The sequence below is a fragment of the Rosa rugosa genome, chromosome 5, assembly GCF_958449725.1.
Source record: "Rosa rugosa chromosome 5, drRosRugo1.1, whole genome shotgun sequence".
Classification (NCBI taxonomy): Eukaryota; Viridiplantae; Streptophyta; class Magnoliopsida; order Rosales; family Rosaceae; genus Rosa; species Rosa rugosa.
The window spans coordinates 2,828,641-2,844,651 of record NC_084824.1 but is presented as its reverse complement, the minus strand read 5'-3'; the positions used below and the strand labels follow the sequence as shown (position 1 = coordinate 2,844,651).

The following is a 16,011-nucleotide window of genomic DNA, read 5'->3' as shown; positions in this document are numbered from 1 at the left end:
AGTAACCCACTCGATCTGCGGGCCTTTTTTGGGTCACTGTTGTCAGGTTGTTCTGCGTGACCTGCGTCTTGTTTTGGGTCCTGATCGAAGGCCTTATCTCTTTTACTTCACTACAACTTATAATAATTTACTAAGGATTTGCCACTCAATTCTTTGTTGAAGAACCTTGTCTTGAATTCCGAAAACTCAATCTCTTTGTAGAGAGCTGGCTTCTCCGGAGAGACCAACTCTGGCGACGGACCAAACACCCCCTCTCTATTGCTCGGGTTCAAAAACACGGCTATTGAGACACGAGGCTCGATCGTGGTGTGGATTCGCCAACACCCGGTGATCCACGCTTTTGTATTCCTCATTCGAAATAATCTGAATTTTCATTTCAAACTCTCTTTAGTAAATTCACGAATAAAACCCGAACAAAAATGATAATTTTATTTTAGTTTTACCTGAAGTAAATCACCAACATTAATCACAAGAGCACCGGGGACAGGTTTCACATCCACCCAAGCCCCATCGTGCTTAACCTGCAACCCACCAATATGATCTTGAAGGAGGACGATCAACACTCCCGGGTCACTGTGTGAAGTAAGCCCAACTGTTAGATCAGGCTGCGGGCAGGGCGGGTAGTAGTGACCCAACATCACCCTCCCTTTCGGACACGTCATGTCCTTCAGCTTCTCCGTGCGCAATCCCAGCCCTTCACTCACCAACCCCAGCAAGTCCTCTCCCAGCCGTTGGATCTCCTGGTTCCATGCAACAATTTCGTCCCTACTGTTTGAACCCAAAATAACATTTTTTCCCGACGAGGGGGACTCGAAGAGAACCGAGCCAATATTGGTGGCCCAAGCAATATATTTTCGATAAGTTCAAAATATATTAGTTAGAGGCTAAATAAGGTCTACTTGGAGGCCAAGCAATTTTGAAGCAAATCTGAATATTCCTTGATTTACTAGTAATTATCAAGATATTTGATAATTAATGGTGATTTGCTTGATTGTCCAGACTGTGCAAAACGGGAAGTTGGCAGCTACATATATGGCCGAGATTACGCGAGTCATGCAAGGTAATTATCAAAGCCCCGCATATATCTCTATCACGGTCGCGATCGCGAGCAGATTGGGTTGATCAATTAAGGAAGGACACAATTATCCCTCACTAGCCTTCATTATTATGGTTGCCCATGCAATTAAGGGCGTGCACGTACGGTATATACTATCATGCAATCATGCTTGATGATGGAATATATATGTATATGATATATGTATGGTTTAATTAAGGAAGGAGTACCAAGGTGGGCCATCAGGCCATGCACTACCAATAAGTCAACCCAAAGCCATAGGGGACGTGCAACATATGGAAGATATATACATATAATTGCTCATGCATGGCAGATGGGTCAATTAAGGAGTCCTCGCGAAGACATATATTACAATCAAGAGCATATGGAACATATAGAAGCAATTATACATGATTGCATGCCGCGAGCTACGTAGTGCTCGCGAAGGTAATATCCAAGAGTCAATCTTTGAGGCAATTACGTTGCCTGGAAGCAGTTCGCATCCAAGATATTGGTTCCAGAGGCAATTAACTTTGCCTACATTCTAGCGGCGACAGAGGATAATTATTAATTATTGTACGATAGTTATCAAAACTATAAAGAGTTTTGATTTGATTCAAGGCCAATAATTGTGGCCTAAAATATAGTATTTCATTCATATTTGGAAAGTGAATCTACAACAGCCTATATATAGAGGCTAAAGCGATACAACGAAGAAGAACTCTCAAATCAATCAATCTCTACGATTATCAAAGCCTCCCCGGAGCAACCTCTCTTACCGGTGACCAGGCTCCAGTCCCAGTCTCTTCAAGAGCCGACTGTCAGCGCCACCAAACCAACCCGGCGACCGTACTTCCAGTCCTAGTCTCTCCAAGAGCCGACTGCTAGTGCTACTGCCACTGATACTACCAGCGAAGCAAGGGTAACGCCCTTGCAACCCAGCGAAGCTAAAGTCACGCTTTAGCAAAACCCTGTGCTTTCTCCAAACTTCCCAATGATTGCTTTGCTTAGTCTACAACGCTAAGTATCGATTCGGTGACGCGAAGAGACCACAACCAAAGCCCTTACCAGTAAGGCAAAAAGTCATTTTCCGAAAGGCATAGAAAAGAACCTTGTGACGAGGTTGGTGCTCTCATCGTCCACATCGTTTGAGAAGAAGTCAGGTCAAGGGACGCCCTAACGACTGCACCACACGGTGCTGGCACGCCCGCGCAATCACACACAGCAAAAGAGACAGTTTGCAAGCCAACTGGTTTTTGTGTCAAACACCTACGAACCTCCGGAACGTCGGCAATTGCCAGCACGGGGCCGAGCCTCACCTGAAGCGTGTCGCGCCAGCTGGCAGCTTTGGCCTTGTACAGGTCGACGTTGGAGAAATATGACACGCCTAGGCCGCTCCCTCTACGGTAGAACTGCGCTTTGACCTCCGTCGGCTGCTCGTGGAAGGCCTTGTCGGCGGCGATCGTACTGTCCATAACCACCGACGGTATGCTATGGTTGGTGATCTGGAAGAAACCAAAGTTGCGGCACACGGCGCTGACTTGGTCGACGATGGCAGAGTGGCGATCAGAGTGGAGGTCGGAGAGGTCGATTGTGGGGATTGGTTGGGCGTCGGGTCGGGTCGTGGGCTGCAACTGCTGTAACTCGAGTGGGTGGATAAAGATTCGAGGGATGGAGGAGAGACCCGAGTCGACGAGGCCTTTGACTCCGAGCTTGGACTCGTCGAATTGCTTCACTTCTTCAGCTCGGTCATAACCCTGTTCGCCAATATTTGCCGCCATTTCCTTTCTGTTAATTAAATTGTGACTCTTTTTCAGTTGTGTGGTATCTTGTTCGTTTTTAGATCCCTCGAGCTAGCCACGAGGAGTTGAGTGATTTATAAGGAAAATTTTTCTAATGCCGTGTTTAACATTTTTTCTTTTTTTAAAGAGGATTAAAGGATTTCACTCCTACCCCGTGGTGACTCGAACCTAGGACCTGGATCTTAGGTAGTGGGTGCTATAATGCCGTCCCTAAATGATTCAAACAACACTGCAGCTAGAGGCGGATATAATTGCTGATTAAAACATGTTAATTGCCCAAAATATAGCTAGAATGGACCATGCCGAGAAATTCTGAGCCATTTAGTTAAGAGCCAGAAGAAGGTTGTAGGATGGAGTTTGGCCAAGACCCTGAATGCATGATTCAAACAACATTTTAGAAGTGGATAGAATTGCCGAATGAGACTTGAAACATGTCAGTTGCTTGCCCAAACTCTAGCTAGCATGGACTATGCCAGGAAATTCTGAGCAACTTAGTTAGCTAAAGGTTAATCTGGGCCACTCTCGTCCTGCTTAATGTTAATTCATTGATGATGAGATACTGTTGATGCTACTCTGAATCGATCGTTATAATCACTTAGGAGCGCGCATTTATGTGTTCTCTAAAGTCTAAACTTTAGGCCAACTGCTCCAAATTTTTACTTTTCGCACATTTCTCTTTAATGACTGAAATTTGAGACCAAAACACATCAAGTTTTTTGTTATTACCCTGGCATCGCATATCGACACATGTATGACGCTAGTATAAAGTAAAACAAACATAAATGTACAGATGCTAACTCAAAGGTTCAAACATAAACATGTTTTGGTCGAGAATTAGCTCTATATGAGCTAATACTTATGTCCAAGCAATTGCAGATATTGATTCGTTCAAATTCTGTATTTTTGTGATATAATATTGTATCATGATTGCAACTATATTATTTTCATCCAAAATGTAATATGTTATCCAAAGTATATTATTCAATCATCTTTGTAATATATTGCTTAACTTAAAATATTTTGTCATCCAAAATGTACTGAATACATAATAAATAATTGAACTAATAATTTGATAACAAATCGTCTGTTTGTTTAACCATTTGGATGACCAAATAATCTTTGATGTAGTTGAGTAAAGATGAACATGTAATGATGATTGATCGGTTCGGAACATGACACAATATTTAAAGAATTATTTGTTTCTAAACTAGTTTAGACATGAGGATTCCCCTCCCCCCGGGTCTAAACCTATGAGGGGGTCACTCAATCTCTGTCGGGTCGTTTTCTTATTTTTCTTTCTGCGTCTTGTTTTGGGCCCTGAAGGCCTTAACTACTGAAGCCAAGCCCGTAACAAAATGCTTATTCCATCATTAGGCACCTCCAAACTTCAGTCACCGACTCACCGTAACAGCAGGCGGGTGATTTTTCCGCCAAAAACCGCGCAGCTCAATCAAACAAAATTCAAATGCACAAGCTTTTCAAAACCGGCCGTGGAATTCTCTATCCCATCCTCCTCAGAAACCCCAAATTCCTGACACCCATTTCACAATTTCACATCTCCAGCGAAACCCTAGCTCCCAATCGGAAGCTCGAATTCGTAGTCAATGAAGTTCAACAGCTTCGATCATCAAATCCCAGTAATGAATTTGTCTCGGCCTCAGACACCGACGAACCGTCCGGCCCGGCCAACGTGGAAGGTTTTGCGGTCCAGATTTCGCATCCATGGCGGGAATGGGTGGACCTGATGGAGCTTTTGCTGAAGAGAGGCTACTTTGAAGGAGACGAAAACCCGTTTCGGAACGGCCAAGTTGGTCCAAAGGAATCGAACCGTATCCGAACCGCTTGCCTTAATTTTGCTCGGGAAAGGTCGAGTCTTCTCAGGTAATGATGGATTTGAATTTTAGTTTCCTTCGGGTTCTGAATTCGATTCAATTGGTCTAGAGTGTATGATATTGAACTTTAATGGGGTGCATGATACAATATGTTAAACTTACCAGAGGGTTAGAAATGAGCAAGTTAGCATAGGATGTTTCGTTTTATCATTACTAGTTATTATGAGATTGTATTAGACCTTAGTCCATTAGTTTTTTGTTGTGACCAGCTTATTGTCGAGGAAAGATGTCCAGATCATTGCAGGGTATGGGTGCCCAAGCATAGACAGGAAAGTTGTCAACTCAGGAAAGCGGCTAAGGGCACATGTCGGGGTTGATGAAGGAGATGTAAGTGCTTTTGTCTCTGAGTATCTTCGTCACGGTTGAGTGAACCTGTAAATAGTTTGAATAAAGATAGCATGCATTATACAACTAACTGTCTTCTAAGTGAGTGAGATACAAGTAGGATTTATGTCATATCTAATATGAACACAAATTTTGGTAGGTGTGCAGCTCCTGCGGTTTGAGAGGCGACTGTGAGAGAGCATATGTAAAGGCCCGTGAAGATGAAGGTGGACGTACTGTGGATGTCATGCGATTCTTGTTAACACATGGGCTTGATCCCCTTACTGATACAGTGGGGAACAAGCCTTCTCTAAATAAAAAGGTCAAAGAATCAGTGAGAAGGCTATTGAAAGAGATGGTGGAGTACAGCACTGATAAGCTTGATACCGATCTCCCAACGAACATGACTTTAAAAAGGGTTAAACCCTCGCCAAAACATGCAATGCCACAAGAAAAGTACAACATAAATGTTCCAATGAAGCAAGGCGATTGGATCTGCCCCAAGTAAGTTGACAGCTGATCTGTAGTTGGTTACTTGGGTTGATTGGATGTTGGTATAGGTTAATTCTTTTCTTACTAATATTTTGCTTGGCAGATGCAACTTCCTCAATTTTGCCAGAAATGTTAAGTGCTTACGTTGTGATGGTCTATTCCAAGAGAGACTGGCGAAACTAAGGGAGGATCAGGATCATCTTCCATTGAAGAAGGGGGACTGGATATGTGAAAAGTAATGGTTAAGGAGATCTTAACCCTTCAACGTGTGGTTCCATTTCTAAATAAGATATTAAGTTTTTTTTTTTTTTTTTTTAATACAGATGCAATTTCCTAAATTTTGCCAAGAACAGTAGATGCTTGCAGTGCAAAGAGAAGCCACCCAAGCGAGAGCTAAATCCTGGAGAGTGGGAGTGTGACTCGTGAGTATTTTCTGAATTAAAGGTCATTTGCATTCAATCATTTTGTTCTGGAAATCAATGCTCCACTATGAAGGGGCTCCTGTCTTGTTCTTCCATTGTATGTAATGAGAAATACGTTTTGTGCAGCTGCAATTACATCAATTTTAGGAAAAACATGCTATGCTTAAAATGTGATCATAAAAGGCCCAAGACTTCTGCTGAACCTATACATGAAGATGGAGGCTACCATAACAGTAATAGTGTTAGTTTTGGTGACACTAATGTTAATGATCGATCCTACTCAGGACAAGGTAGAAATGATCAAAACAGAGGTGCAGGCAGGTGGAGATTTGTGGTTGAAGAGAATGATGATCATAGCCACTCAAACTCATTAGATAAGACTTCCAGGTTTGTAGACTTCCCAATTGCAGGAGGTAAGACTGAACTGTCTCAGAATCCACAAAAGAGGAACAGATGGAAGTTGAAGATGTTAGAGAAGAGCAAAGGAGGCACAATGGATATGGCAAGTGATGATGAATTTAGGTCTACCAGTAATGAAAGAAGAGTATTGTTTTCTGATTCTACGGATGATGAAGAGATGGCTGAGTGGTTTGGGGATAGAAGGCTAGAAACACAAAGGCTTCCATCTAGGCCTAACTAATTTCAGGTCTAAATATGCCATACAAAAAATTCTAAATGTTACTTTGCATTTTGCTATCCATTTCGAAAATGAGTTTAATTTATGCTTCATTGTTATTTTCTTGAGTTTTAATAAGCAAATAAAACACTTCTTAAGTTGTAATCTTATAGTTTCTGATAGTGGTTAGTAGCATAAACTTGATTAATTAGATACAACACTTAAATACAGTTACCCTCTTGCATGAAACTCAAATCAAGTACATGGGAACTGAAATTTGGAATAGTATCTTTCACAAAGTCTGGAGTCTGGACCAGCTCTTTACTTCACTGCAGCTTATAGTAATTCACCAAAGTTTTGCCATCCAATCCTTTCGTGAAGAACCTCGTCATGAATTCCGAAAACTTGAACTCTTTGTAGAGAGCTGGCTTCTCCGGCGAGACCAGCTCCGGCAACGGACCAAACACGCCCTCTCTATTGCTCGGGTTCAGAAACACGGCGATCGAGACACGCGGCTCATGGCTTGGATTTGCCAACACCCGGTGATCCACGCTTTTGTATTCCTCGTTTGAAATAATCTGAATATATATTACAAGCTCTCTTAGTAAATTCGCCAGTAAAAATCGAATGGTAAGTAGTAATGGTATGTAATCTTACCTGGAGTAAATCACCAACGTTGATCACAAGAGCACCGGGGACAGGTTTCACATCCACCCAAGCCTCATCGTGCTTAACCTGCAACCCACCAATATGATCTTGAAGCACTAAGGTCAACACTCCAGGGTCACTGTGTGACGTAAGCCCAACCGTTAGATCAGGCTGCGGGCACGGCGGGTAGTAGTGGGCCGCCATCACCCTCCCTTCCAGACACGTCATCTCCTTCAGCTTCTCCGCGCGCAATCCCAGCCCTTCACTCACCAGCCCCAGCAGCTCCTCTCCCAGCCGTTGGATCTCCTTGTTCCACGTCACAATTTCATCCCTACAAATCTCCGGAACGTCGTCGTCGGACGCCGGAACAGGGCCGAGCTTCACCTGAAGCGTGTCGCGCCAGCTGGCGGCTTTGGAGGTGTACAGGTCAACGTTGGAGAGATACGATACGCCCCGGCCCATCTCTCTACGGTAGAACCGCGCCTTGACCTCCGTCGGCTGCTCGTGGAAGGCCTTGACGGCGGCGATCGTACGGTCCAGAACCACCGTCGGTATGCCGTGGTTGGTGATCTGGAAGAAACCGAAGTTGCGGCACGCGCCGCCGACTTGGTCAACGATGGCGGAGCGGCGATCGGAGAGGTCTATGGTGGGGATTGATTGGGCGTGGGGTCGGGTCGTGGGCTGCAATTGCTGTAAGGTTTCGGGTGGGTGGATGAAGATTCGGGGAATGGAGGAGAGACCCGAGTCGACGAGGCCTTTGACTCCGAGCTTGGAGTCGTCGAATTGCTTCACTTCTTCGGCTCGATCATAACCCTGTTCGCCGATCAAGGTACCATTTGCCGCCATTTTCTTTTCTTTCTGTAAAATTTGCGACTTGTTAGATAAGTTTTATGAGCCTTGAGACTTGGACTTAATACGGCCACGAGGAGTTGATTGATTATTAAGGAACAGTTTTTCTAATGGCGTGTTTGGCTAGAACTCGCAAACCCCTGAAAATAATAACTGTAGAGGTGGATAGAATTGCTGAATGAGACTTGAAACGTGTCAGTTGCGCAAAGTCTAGCTACCATGGAGTCATGGACCATGCCAGGAAATTCTGAGCCATTGTTTTGAGCTAACGGTTAATCTGGGCTACTGCAGTCCTCGTTTATTGATGATCTGTTGATGGTACATCTGAATCGATCATTATAATCATTCCGGAGTTGGGAGAAATTTGTGTGTTCTCTAAATTTTAAGAACTTTACGGGCCAAGTGATCCATACTTCGACACTTGCGACACATTGCTTATTATTAGGAGCTTCTCTGCCGACTGGTAGCCTGGTAGGTTTAGGATGGAGTTTGGTGAGGTCAATGCTCTTACTCAATGGAACATTGTGAGGGTCACGTAGCTCTCGATAGATGCTTGTTGTACTCGGTTGATGGTCATTCTTGTTCATCACCATTCACCAACCAAGTGTTTTCTATACAAATCATGAAAACTATAATAAATACATGAATACAAAGTTTACGACTATAAAATTAAAAAACTTAGTATTGTTCATTCTAATTTATATTACAAAGAATTAGTTATTTTGAAATTGATAATACCGAAAACTGAAATACCAAATTTAGTATATATGATTAAAAACTGAAAATTTTGTTCGGTAATTAGTAGCTCAATTTTGAAACCGAAAGCTTTGGTTTTGAAGTTGGTAATAGCTATAATCGATTCGAACCGACCAAGTGACAACTCTAGTCTGATGCAACTGTCGGAAATGTTTCATCGAAATGAAAGATAGATAAACATAAAGTGACATCTTTTGACTAATGGATTACTGAATACATCAATTTTAGAATAAGTAAAGTAGGACTTTCTTCCTTACTCAAATCAGCTACCTCGCTTGGGAATCCAGGTCTTGAAGCCAGTCTCTTCCTTGATTAGAGCGAATGATCGATCGTCATCTCCGGCACTGAATTTGAATTAGACTCCTTCAGGCACCTTAAAGAATTTGGTATTTGCAAAGTCAATTTTGTGGAGGGGAGGTTCTCGTTTAGGGAGGTTGTACTTAAGTCCTCCTGGCATGTAGACCATTGAAAACGTTTTTACCATTTTATCCCTTATGGAGCTCAGTTCGACATTTAGATCTACACCACCCACTTCTAATTGGCTGCCCGATGCCATATAGGACTTAGAGTTTAGGGTCTATTTTCAAATGTTATATTTAGTGATTTACCTATTAAGCTGTTGCAACATTTTTTGTTAAGTCTTGTCAAATTTTGTAACAAAGTGTCAGTATAGGTACATCGAATGAAACAAAAAAAAAAAATTCCCTCTTGTTTTGTATTGTTGAGGCTGCCGCAGTCAGATCGCGACATTGAAGCAAGTCCATATTATCATTATGATTATGCGGTACTCTCTCATATTAAGTAAATAAATATAAATATATAGATAGCAGATTTGTAAATGGATCGGATTTAGAGTGGATCGATTTAAATCAGAATCCGTTTAGTAACGATAAAATTCAACCCGATCCAATCCGTTAACCTGACGGATCGTTATTCTATATTCAGAAAATTAACTGATACACGATCCACTAGTCCAATCAATTTATTATAATGAATATTCTTAATTTTTAAATAAAAATATTACAAGGTCGGGACCAGCTCTTTTACCTCACTACAACTTATAATAATTTACTAAAGATTTGCCATTCAATTCTTTCTTGAAGAACCTCATTATGAATTCCGTAAACTTGAACTCTCTGTAGAGAGCTGGCTTCTCCGACGAGACCAGCTCCGGCAACGGACCAAACACGCCCTCTCTATTGCTCGGATTCAAAAACACGGCTATTGCGACACGCGCCTCGTGTTGTGGATTCGCCATCACCCGGTGATCCACGCTTTTGTATTCCTCGTTTGAAATAATCTGAATTTACATTTCAACCTCTCTTAGTAAATTAGGGAATAAAACTCCAATAATGGAAACGTAATTTTAGTTTTACCTGGAGTAAATCACCAACGTTGATTACAAGAGCACCGGAGACGGGTTTCACATCCAACCAAGCATCATCGTGCTTAACCTGCAACCCACCAATGTGATCTTGAAGCAGCACGGTCAACACTCCAGGGTCACTGTGTGACGTAAGCCCTACGGTGAGGTCAGGTTGCGGGCAGGGCGGGTAGTAGTTGCCCACCATCGCCCTCCCTTCCAGACACGTCATCTCCTTCAGCTTCTCCGCAGGCAATCCCAGCCCTTCACTCATCAGCCCCAGCAGTTCCTCTCCCAGCCGTTGGATCTGCCGGTTCCATGCCGCAATTTCGTCCCTACAAACCTCCGGAACGTCGTCGGCGGCAGCCGGCACGGGGCTGAGCCTCATCTGAAGTGTGTCGCGCCAGCTGGCGGCTTTGGACGTGTACAGGTCAATGTTGGAGAAATACGATACGCCCAGGCCCATCTCTCTACGGTAGAACCGCGCCTTGACCTCAGTCGGCTGCTCGTGGAAGGCCTTGACGGCGGCGATCGTACGGTCGAGAACCACCGACGGTATGCCGTGGTTGGTGATCTGGAAGAAACCGAAGTTGCGGCACGCGCCACTGACTTGGTCAACGATGGAGCAGCGGCGATCGGAGTGGAGGTCGGAGAGGTCGATGGTGGGGATTGGTTGGGCGTTGGGTCGGGTCGTGGGCTGGAATTGCTGTAATATTTCGGGCGGGTGGATAAAGATTCGGGGGATGGAGGAGAGACCCGAGTCGACGAGGCCTTTGACTCCGAGCTTGGAGTCGTCGAATTGCTTCACTTCTTCAGCTCGGTCATAACCCTGCTCGCCGATCAAGGTACCATTTGCCGCCATTTCTTTTGTGACTGTTTATCTGTATCAGTTCTCTGTTATCTTCTTCTTTTTAGATTTTTATGATTTTTTTTATAGATTTTTATGATTTATGAGCCACGAGGAGTTGGTGATTATTAAAAAATGGTTTTTCTAGTGGCGTGTTTGGCTTGAACTCACAAATTGACTCAAGAAGAACTGTATAGGATTGCTGAATGAGACTCGAAACATGTGGGTCGCTCAAACTCTAGCTACCATGGACCATGCCAGGAGAACTGTGAGCCACTGTAATGAGCTAACGGTTACTCTGGGCCACTCTAGTCCTCCTTTATTGATGATCAGATACTGTTATTGATGATCATAATGTTGATGTTGTCTTCACTTGAAGACATGGCAGCCGAAAGGAATGGAATATATCCCAAGCATGTGCTAGCTTTAATTATATATATGAAGACAATGAAGTTGGCAGAAAGTAGAGAAAGAGAAAGAGAAGTCAAAAAGAAAACATGCAAAAGAAGAAAAGTAGAAAGCATCCGGCTTTGAAGAAAGAGCTGGAGAGAGAGTGTGGGTAATATATTTCCCATATCGGCAGCAGCAGAAAAAGGAGAAACAGAGAGAGCAGAGTGAAGAGAAGGGAGAAACATAAATTGAAAGCCATCCTTAATACTCTGTGAGTTTTTCCTCTTTCTTTGGAGACTTAGCAATTTCATAGTTGAAGCTTCTTAAGCTTAGTTGTTGGTGTTGTTAAGTATTGTATATGAGAAGTAAGAATTCTTCTTCTTCTCTATTTGGCTAAAGAGAGAGTTAATAGGTTTGGGTGTATTGGGGATTTGGGTAGAGAGAGTTGTTCATAAACTCTAATTGTATGTTTCTCCAAATTGATCATAGTGGAATATCTTGCCGGCTCCGAAAGTGGATGTAGCTCAATCACACTGATTGAGTGAACCACTATAAATCTTGGTGTTCTTTGTGGTTTGTTTATTAGGTGTTTTTGCTTTGTTTGTTACTGTTGAATTCATATCAATACCTTGTTTGTTACGCTTCCGCACAACAAACTGGTATCAGAGCTTCGGTTCTGAATTTGGGAGTTGTATATTGATTGGATTCAATGGTTGACACAAAGAAAAATTCGAGTTCGGGTTCATCGTCGACTACTAGGCCATCAATTGGCAATGCCAAATTTGAAGTTGAGAAGTTCGATGGAACAAACAATTTTGGCATGTGGCAGTGTGAGATGATGGATGTCTTGTGTCAACAAGAATTGGATATAGCTCTTGAAGACAAACCAGAAGATATGAGTGAGAAGGAGTGGAAGCAGATTAATAAGTGGGCTTGTGGTTCTATCAGATTGTGTCTTGCAAAGGATATGAAGTTCTTTATCATGAAGGAAACTTCGGCAAAAGAGCTGTGGAAGAAATTGGAAGACCAATACATGATCAAGAGTGCTGAAAACCGGTTTCACTTGAAGAGGCGGCTTTTCCGATTCAATTATCGGCAAGGTATTTCTATGTCTGAACACATCAGTGATTTCAATAAGATACTTGCAGATTTGGCTAATTTAGATGTGCAAATTAGTGATGAGGATAAGGCTTTGTGTTTGCTAAATTCTCTCCCTGACGAGTATGAGCATTTGATTACAACTTTGTTGCATGGAAAAGAATTTGTGAAATTTGATGATGTGTGTAATTCATTGATAAATAATGAGTGTCGAAAGAAGGAGAAGCAATTGCAGAAAGTGACAGGTGAAGCACTTGTAGTAAGAGGAAGATCTGGAGAAAGAAAGTTTGGTGGAAAAAGAGGTAATTCTCGTTCCAAGTCAAGAGGCAAATTTCCTGCAAAAGATGAGTGTGCCTTTTGTCGCCAAAAGGGGCATTGGAAGAAAGATTGTCCCAAGTTGAAGACTAGAGACAAGAAGGGTTCTGAAGTGAATGTTGCAAAATCTGAAGATGATGATGATTTTGGTTTTGCATTGAGTTGTTCATCTACCTTTGATGATGTTAAAGAGGATGAGATTGATTTTGCTTTGGCAAGCTCATCTGCACTTGATTATTCTGAGAAATGGATTTTGGATTCGGGTTGTACACACCACATGTGTCCTAACAAGGAATGGTTCTCTACTTTAAGAGAACTAAATGGTGGAGTAGTTTTGATGGGAGATGATAGTCCTTGCAGAACTAGAGGGATTGGTACAATTCGTCTCAAAATGCATGATGGGGTTGTTAGAGAATTGACAGATGTTCGGTATGTTCCGAACTTGAAGAAAAATCTTATCTCTTTGGGAACTTTAGAATCAAAGGGTCTCACAGTTACATTGAAGAATGGAGTTGCTAAAGTTGTCTCCGGTTCACTTGTGATGATGAAAGGTACTAGAGATAGAAACTTGTATTTTCTACAAGGGAGTACAGTGACAAGTGAAACAGCAATTTCTGAGACTACAGATGATGCAGATACTACTAGATTATGGCATATGCGTCTTGGACATGCTGGTGAGAAAGCAATGCAGGGATTAGTGAAGCAAGGTTTGTTGAAGGGTGCAAAGACTTGCAAGTTGGAATTTTGTGAACATTGTGTATTGGGAAAGCAGACTAGAGTGAAGTTTGGTACTGCAGTTCATCAGACTAAAGGTGCTCTAGACTATGTTCACACAGATGTGTGGGGACCTACCAAAACTGCATCTTTGGGAGGTAAACACTACTATGTCTCTTTTGTTGATGACTTCTCTAGAAGAGTATGGGTGTACACCATGAAGCATAAAGATGAAGTCTTAGATATATTTGTGAAGTGGAAGAAGATGATTGAGACTCAGACAGGTCGAAAAATTAAGAGGCTCAGATCAGATAATGGTGGTGAATACAAGTCTGATCCATTCTTGAAGTTATGTCAAGATGAAGGCATTGTGAGACACTTCACAGTTAGAGAGACACCACAACAGAATGGGGTAGCAGAGCGCATGAATCGTACTTTACTGGAGAAAGTTCGATGTATGTTGTCTAATGCTGGATTAGGCAAAGAGTTTTGGGCTGAGGCAGTTACATATGCAGGCCATCTCATCAACAGGTTGCCTACTGCTGCAAATGAGGGTAAAACGCCCATGGAGGTATGGTCTGGAAAACCTGCTACTGATTATCATTACTTACATATTTTTGGTTGTGCTGCTTATTTTCATGTCAGGGAAAGCAAGCTTGATCCGAGAGCCAAGAAGGCTATTTTCTTGGGATTTAATGATGGTGTGAAGGGATTTAGGCTTTGGTGTCCAGATGTGAGGAAAGTTATTGTAAGCAGAGATGTGACATTCGATGAGGCTGTTATGGTTAATCAGAGTGAGCAGACTGATTCTCAAAAACAGGAGATGACCATAGAGAGTTTGAAGCAGGTGGAGTTTAAAGAAAAAGTTGATGAAACTCCAATTGATCCAGGTAGTCCCACAGTTGAGCCAGATGATTCAACAAATGAAGATTTAAGTATTGAAGTAGACGCTCAAGCTCAAGAGTCTCCACAGCAACATGGACCTATTGCACTTACAAAAGGAAAAAGAAATGCTCCAAAGCCAGCTTGGCTAAATGATATGGTAACTTATGCACTTCCAATTACTGAAGAAGAAATTCCTTCTACCTATGAAGAAGCTGTGATACATGCGGATAGTGTAGAGTGGGAAAAAGCAATGGATGAAGAGATGAAGTCTCTTCACAAGAACAAGACTTGGGAGTTGGTTCAGTTACCACATGGGAAGAGAGCAATTGGCTGCAAATGGGTATTTGCTAAAAAGGAAGGATCTCGGTACAAGGCTAGATTGGTAGCTAAAGGCTATGCACAAAAAGAAGGAATAGACTACAATGAGGTATTTTCTCCTGTTGTGAAGCATTCTTCTATTCGTATTCTTTTAGCCTTGGTTGCACAGTTTGATCTTGAGTTAGCACAACTTGATGTCAAAACTGCATTTTTACATGGTGAATTGAAAGAAGAGATCTATATGACTCAACCAGATGGTTTTAAAGTTGCTGGTAAGGAAAAATTGGTTTGCAAATTGCATAAATCATTGTATGGTTTGAAACAGTCTCCAAGACAGTGGTACAAGCGGTTTGATAAATTTATGTTTGGTCAGAAGTACACTAGGAGTCTGTATGATCCATGTGTTTACTTTCGCAAGCTACATGATGGGAGCTTCATTTATTTGCTCTTGTATGTTGATGATATGCTAATTGCATCTAAGAGCAAGGTGGAAATTGAAAAATTAAAATCACAGTTGAGTGGTGAATTTGAAATGAAGGACTTGGGAGAAGCTAAGAAGATTTTGGGCATGGAAATTGAAAGAGATAGATCCAAAGGCAAGGTTTGTTTGTCACAAAAACAATATTTGAAGAAGGTACTACAACAGTTTGGCATGGTTGATAAATCTAAACCTGTAAGTACACCTCTTGCCTCTCATTTCAAGCTTAAATCTTCTATGTCTCCTAGCACTGATGATGATATGCAATATATGGCTAAAGTTCCTTATGCTAGTGCTGTTGGTAGTTTGATGTACTGTATGGTGTGTACTAGACCTGACATTTCACAGGCCTTAAGTGTGGTGAGCAGATATATGCATAACCCAGGTAAAAGCCATTGGCAAGCAGTGAAATGGATTCTACGGTATATTCTTGGTACTGTGGATGTTGGAATTGTGTTTCAGCAGGATAAGATGAGTCAGTGTGTTGTTGGATATGTGGACTCTGATTTCGCAGGTGATTTGGATAAGTGCCGATCTACTACAGCTTATGTGTTTACTCTTGCTGGTGGAGCGGTAAGTTGGAAGTCGAACTTGCAATCTACTATTGCTTTGTCGACTACAGAAGCTGAATACATGGCGGTAACAGAGGGTGCAAAAGAAGCAGTTTGGCTTCGTGGTTTGCTTGAGGACTTGGGAATAATTCAAGATTATGTGGATCTCTATTGTGATAGTCAGAGTGCTATTCATT

The 16,011-nt window shown here is 42.3% G+C and overlaps 3 protein-coding genes and 1 pseudogene across 3 annotated transcripts; 1 reads left to right on the top strand and 3 right to left on the bottom strand.

The window, feature by feature from the left end:
- Positions 1 to 110: 110 nt before the first annotated feature.
- On the bottom strand, positions 111 to 2,835 carry LOC133708295 (1-aminocyclopropane-1-carboxylate oxidase homolog 4-like; annotated as a pseudogene).
- A 1,375-nt stretch (positions 2,836 to 4,210) lies between these two features.
- On the top strand, positions 4,211 to 6,721 carry LOC133709908 (zinc finger protein VAR3, chloroplastic-like). Its single transcript, XM_062135858.1, has 6 exons — positions 4,211 to 4,737; positions 4,958 to 5,075; positions 5,233 to 5,576; positions 5,668 to 5,799; positions 5,888 to 5,986; positions 6,113 to 6,721. The coding sequence occupies exons 1-6, from the start codon at positions 4,322 to 4,324 to the stop codon at positions 6,624 to 6,626; spliced, it is 1,623 nt and encodes a 540-aa protein (XP_061991842.1). The 5' UTR covers positions 4,211 to 4,321; the 3' UTR covers positions 6,627 to 6,721.
- A 67-nt stretch (positions 6,722 to 6,788) lies between these two features.
- On the bottom strand, positions 6,789 to 8,235 carry LOC133709911 (1-aminocyclopropane-1-carboxylate oxidase homolog 4-like). The gene is made up of 2 exons (XM_062135861.1): positions 7,260 to 8,235; positions 6,789 to 7,180 (listed from the first exon to the last, which is right to left on the bottom strand). Exons 1-2 carry the CDS (start codon positions 8,094 to 8,096, stop codon positions 6,929 to 6,931), a joined length of 1,089 nt encoding a protein of 362 aa, XP_061991845.1. The 5' UTR covers positions 8,097 to 8,235; the 3' UTR covers positions 6,789 to 6,928.
- Positions 8,236 to 9,740: 1,505 nt separating this feature from the next.
- On the bottom strand, positions 9,741 to 11,176 carry LOC133709910 (1-aminocyclopropane-1-carboxylate oxidase homolog 4-like). Its single transcript, XM_062135860.1, has 2 exons — positions 10,232 to 11,176; positions 9,741 to 10,155 (listed from the first exon to the last, which is right to left on the bottom strand). The coding sequence occupies exons 1-2, from the start codon at positions 11,078 to 11,080 to the stop codon at positions 9,907 to 9,909; spliced, it is 1,098 nt and encodes a 365-aa protein (XP_061991844.1). The 5' UTR covers positions 11,081 to 11,176; the 3' UTR covers positions 9,741 to 9,906.
- Positions 11,177 to 16,011: the final 4,835 nt, after the last annotated feature.

What these genes read in the sequence shown, in the direction of transcription:
- LOC133709908 (XM_062135858.1), top strand. Translation starts at nt 4,322, where the DNA reads ATGCACAAGCTTTTCAAAACCGGCCGTGGAATTCTCTATCCCATCCTC. An exon ending in TCGGGGTTGATGAAGGAGAT is followed by an intron (nt 5,076 to 5,232) that starts GTAAGTGCTTTT and finishes AAATTTTGGTAG; the next exon opens with GTGTGCAGCTCCTGCGGTTT. An exon ending in GGCGATTGGATCTGCCCCAA is followed by an intron (nt 5,577 to 5,667) that starts GTAAGTTGACAG and finishes TTTGCTTGGCAG; the next exon opens with ATGCAACTTCCTCAATTTTG.
- LOC133709911 (XM_062135861.1), bottom strand. Translation starts at nt 8,096, where the DNA reads ATGGCGGCAAATGGTACCTTGATCGGCGAACAGGGTTATGATCGAGCC. An exon ending in ACGTTGGTGATTTACTCCAG is followed by an intron (nt 7,181 to 7,259) that starts GTAAGATTACAT and finishes ATATATATTCAG; the next exon opens with ATTATTTCAAACGAGGAATA.
- LOC133709910 (XM_062135860.1), bottom strand. Translation starts at nt 11,080, where the DNA reads ATGGCGGCAAATGGTACCTTGATCGGCGAGCAGGGTTATGACCGAGCT. An exon ending in ACGTTGGTGATTTACTCCAG is followed by an intron (nt 10,156 to 10,231) that starts GTAAAACTAAAA and finishes ATGTAAATTCAG; the next exon opens with ATTATTTCAAACGAGGAATA.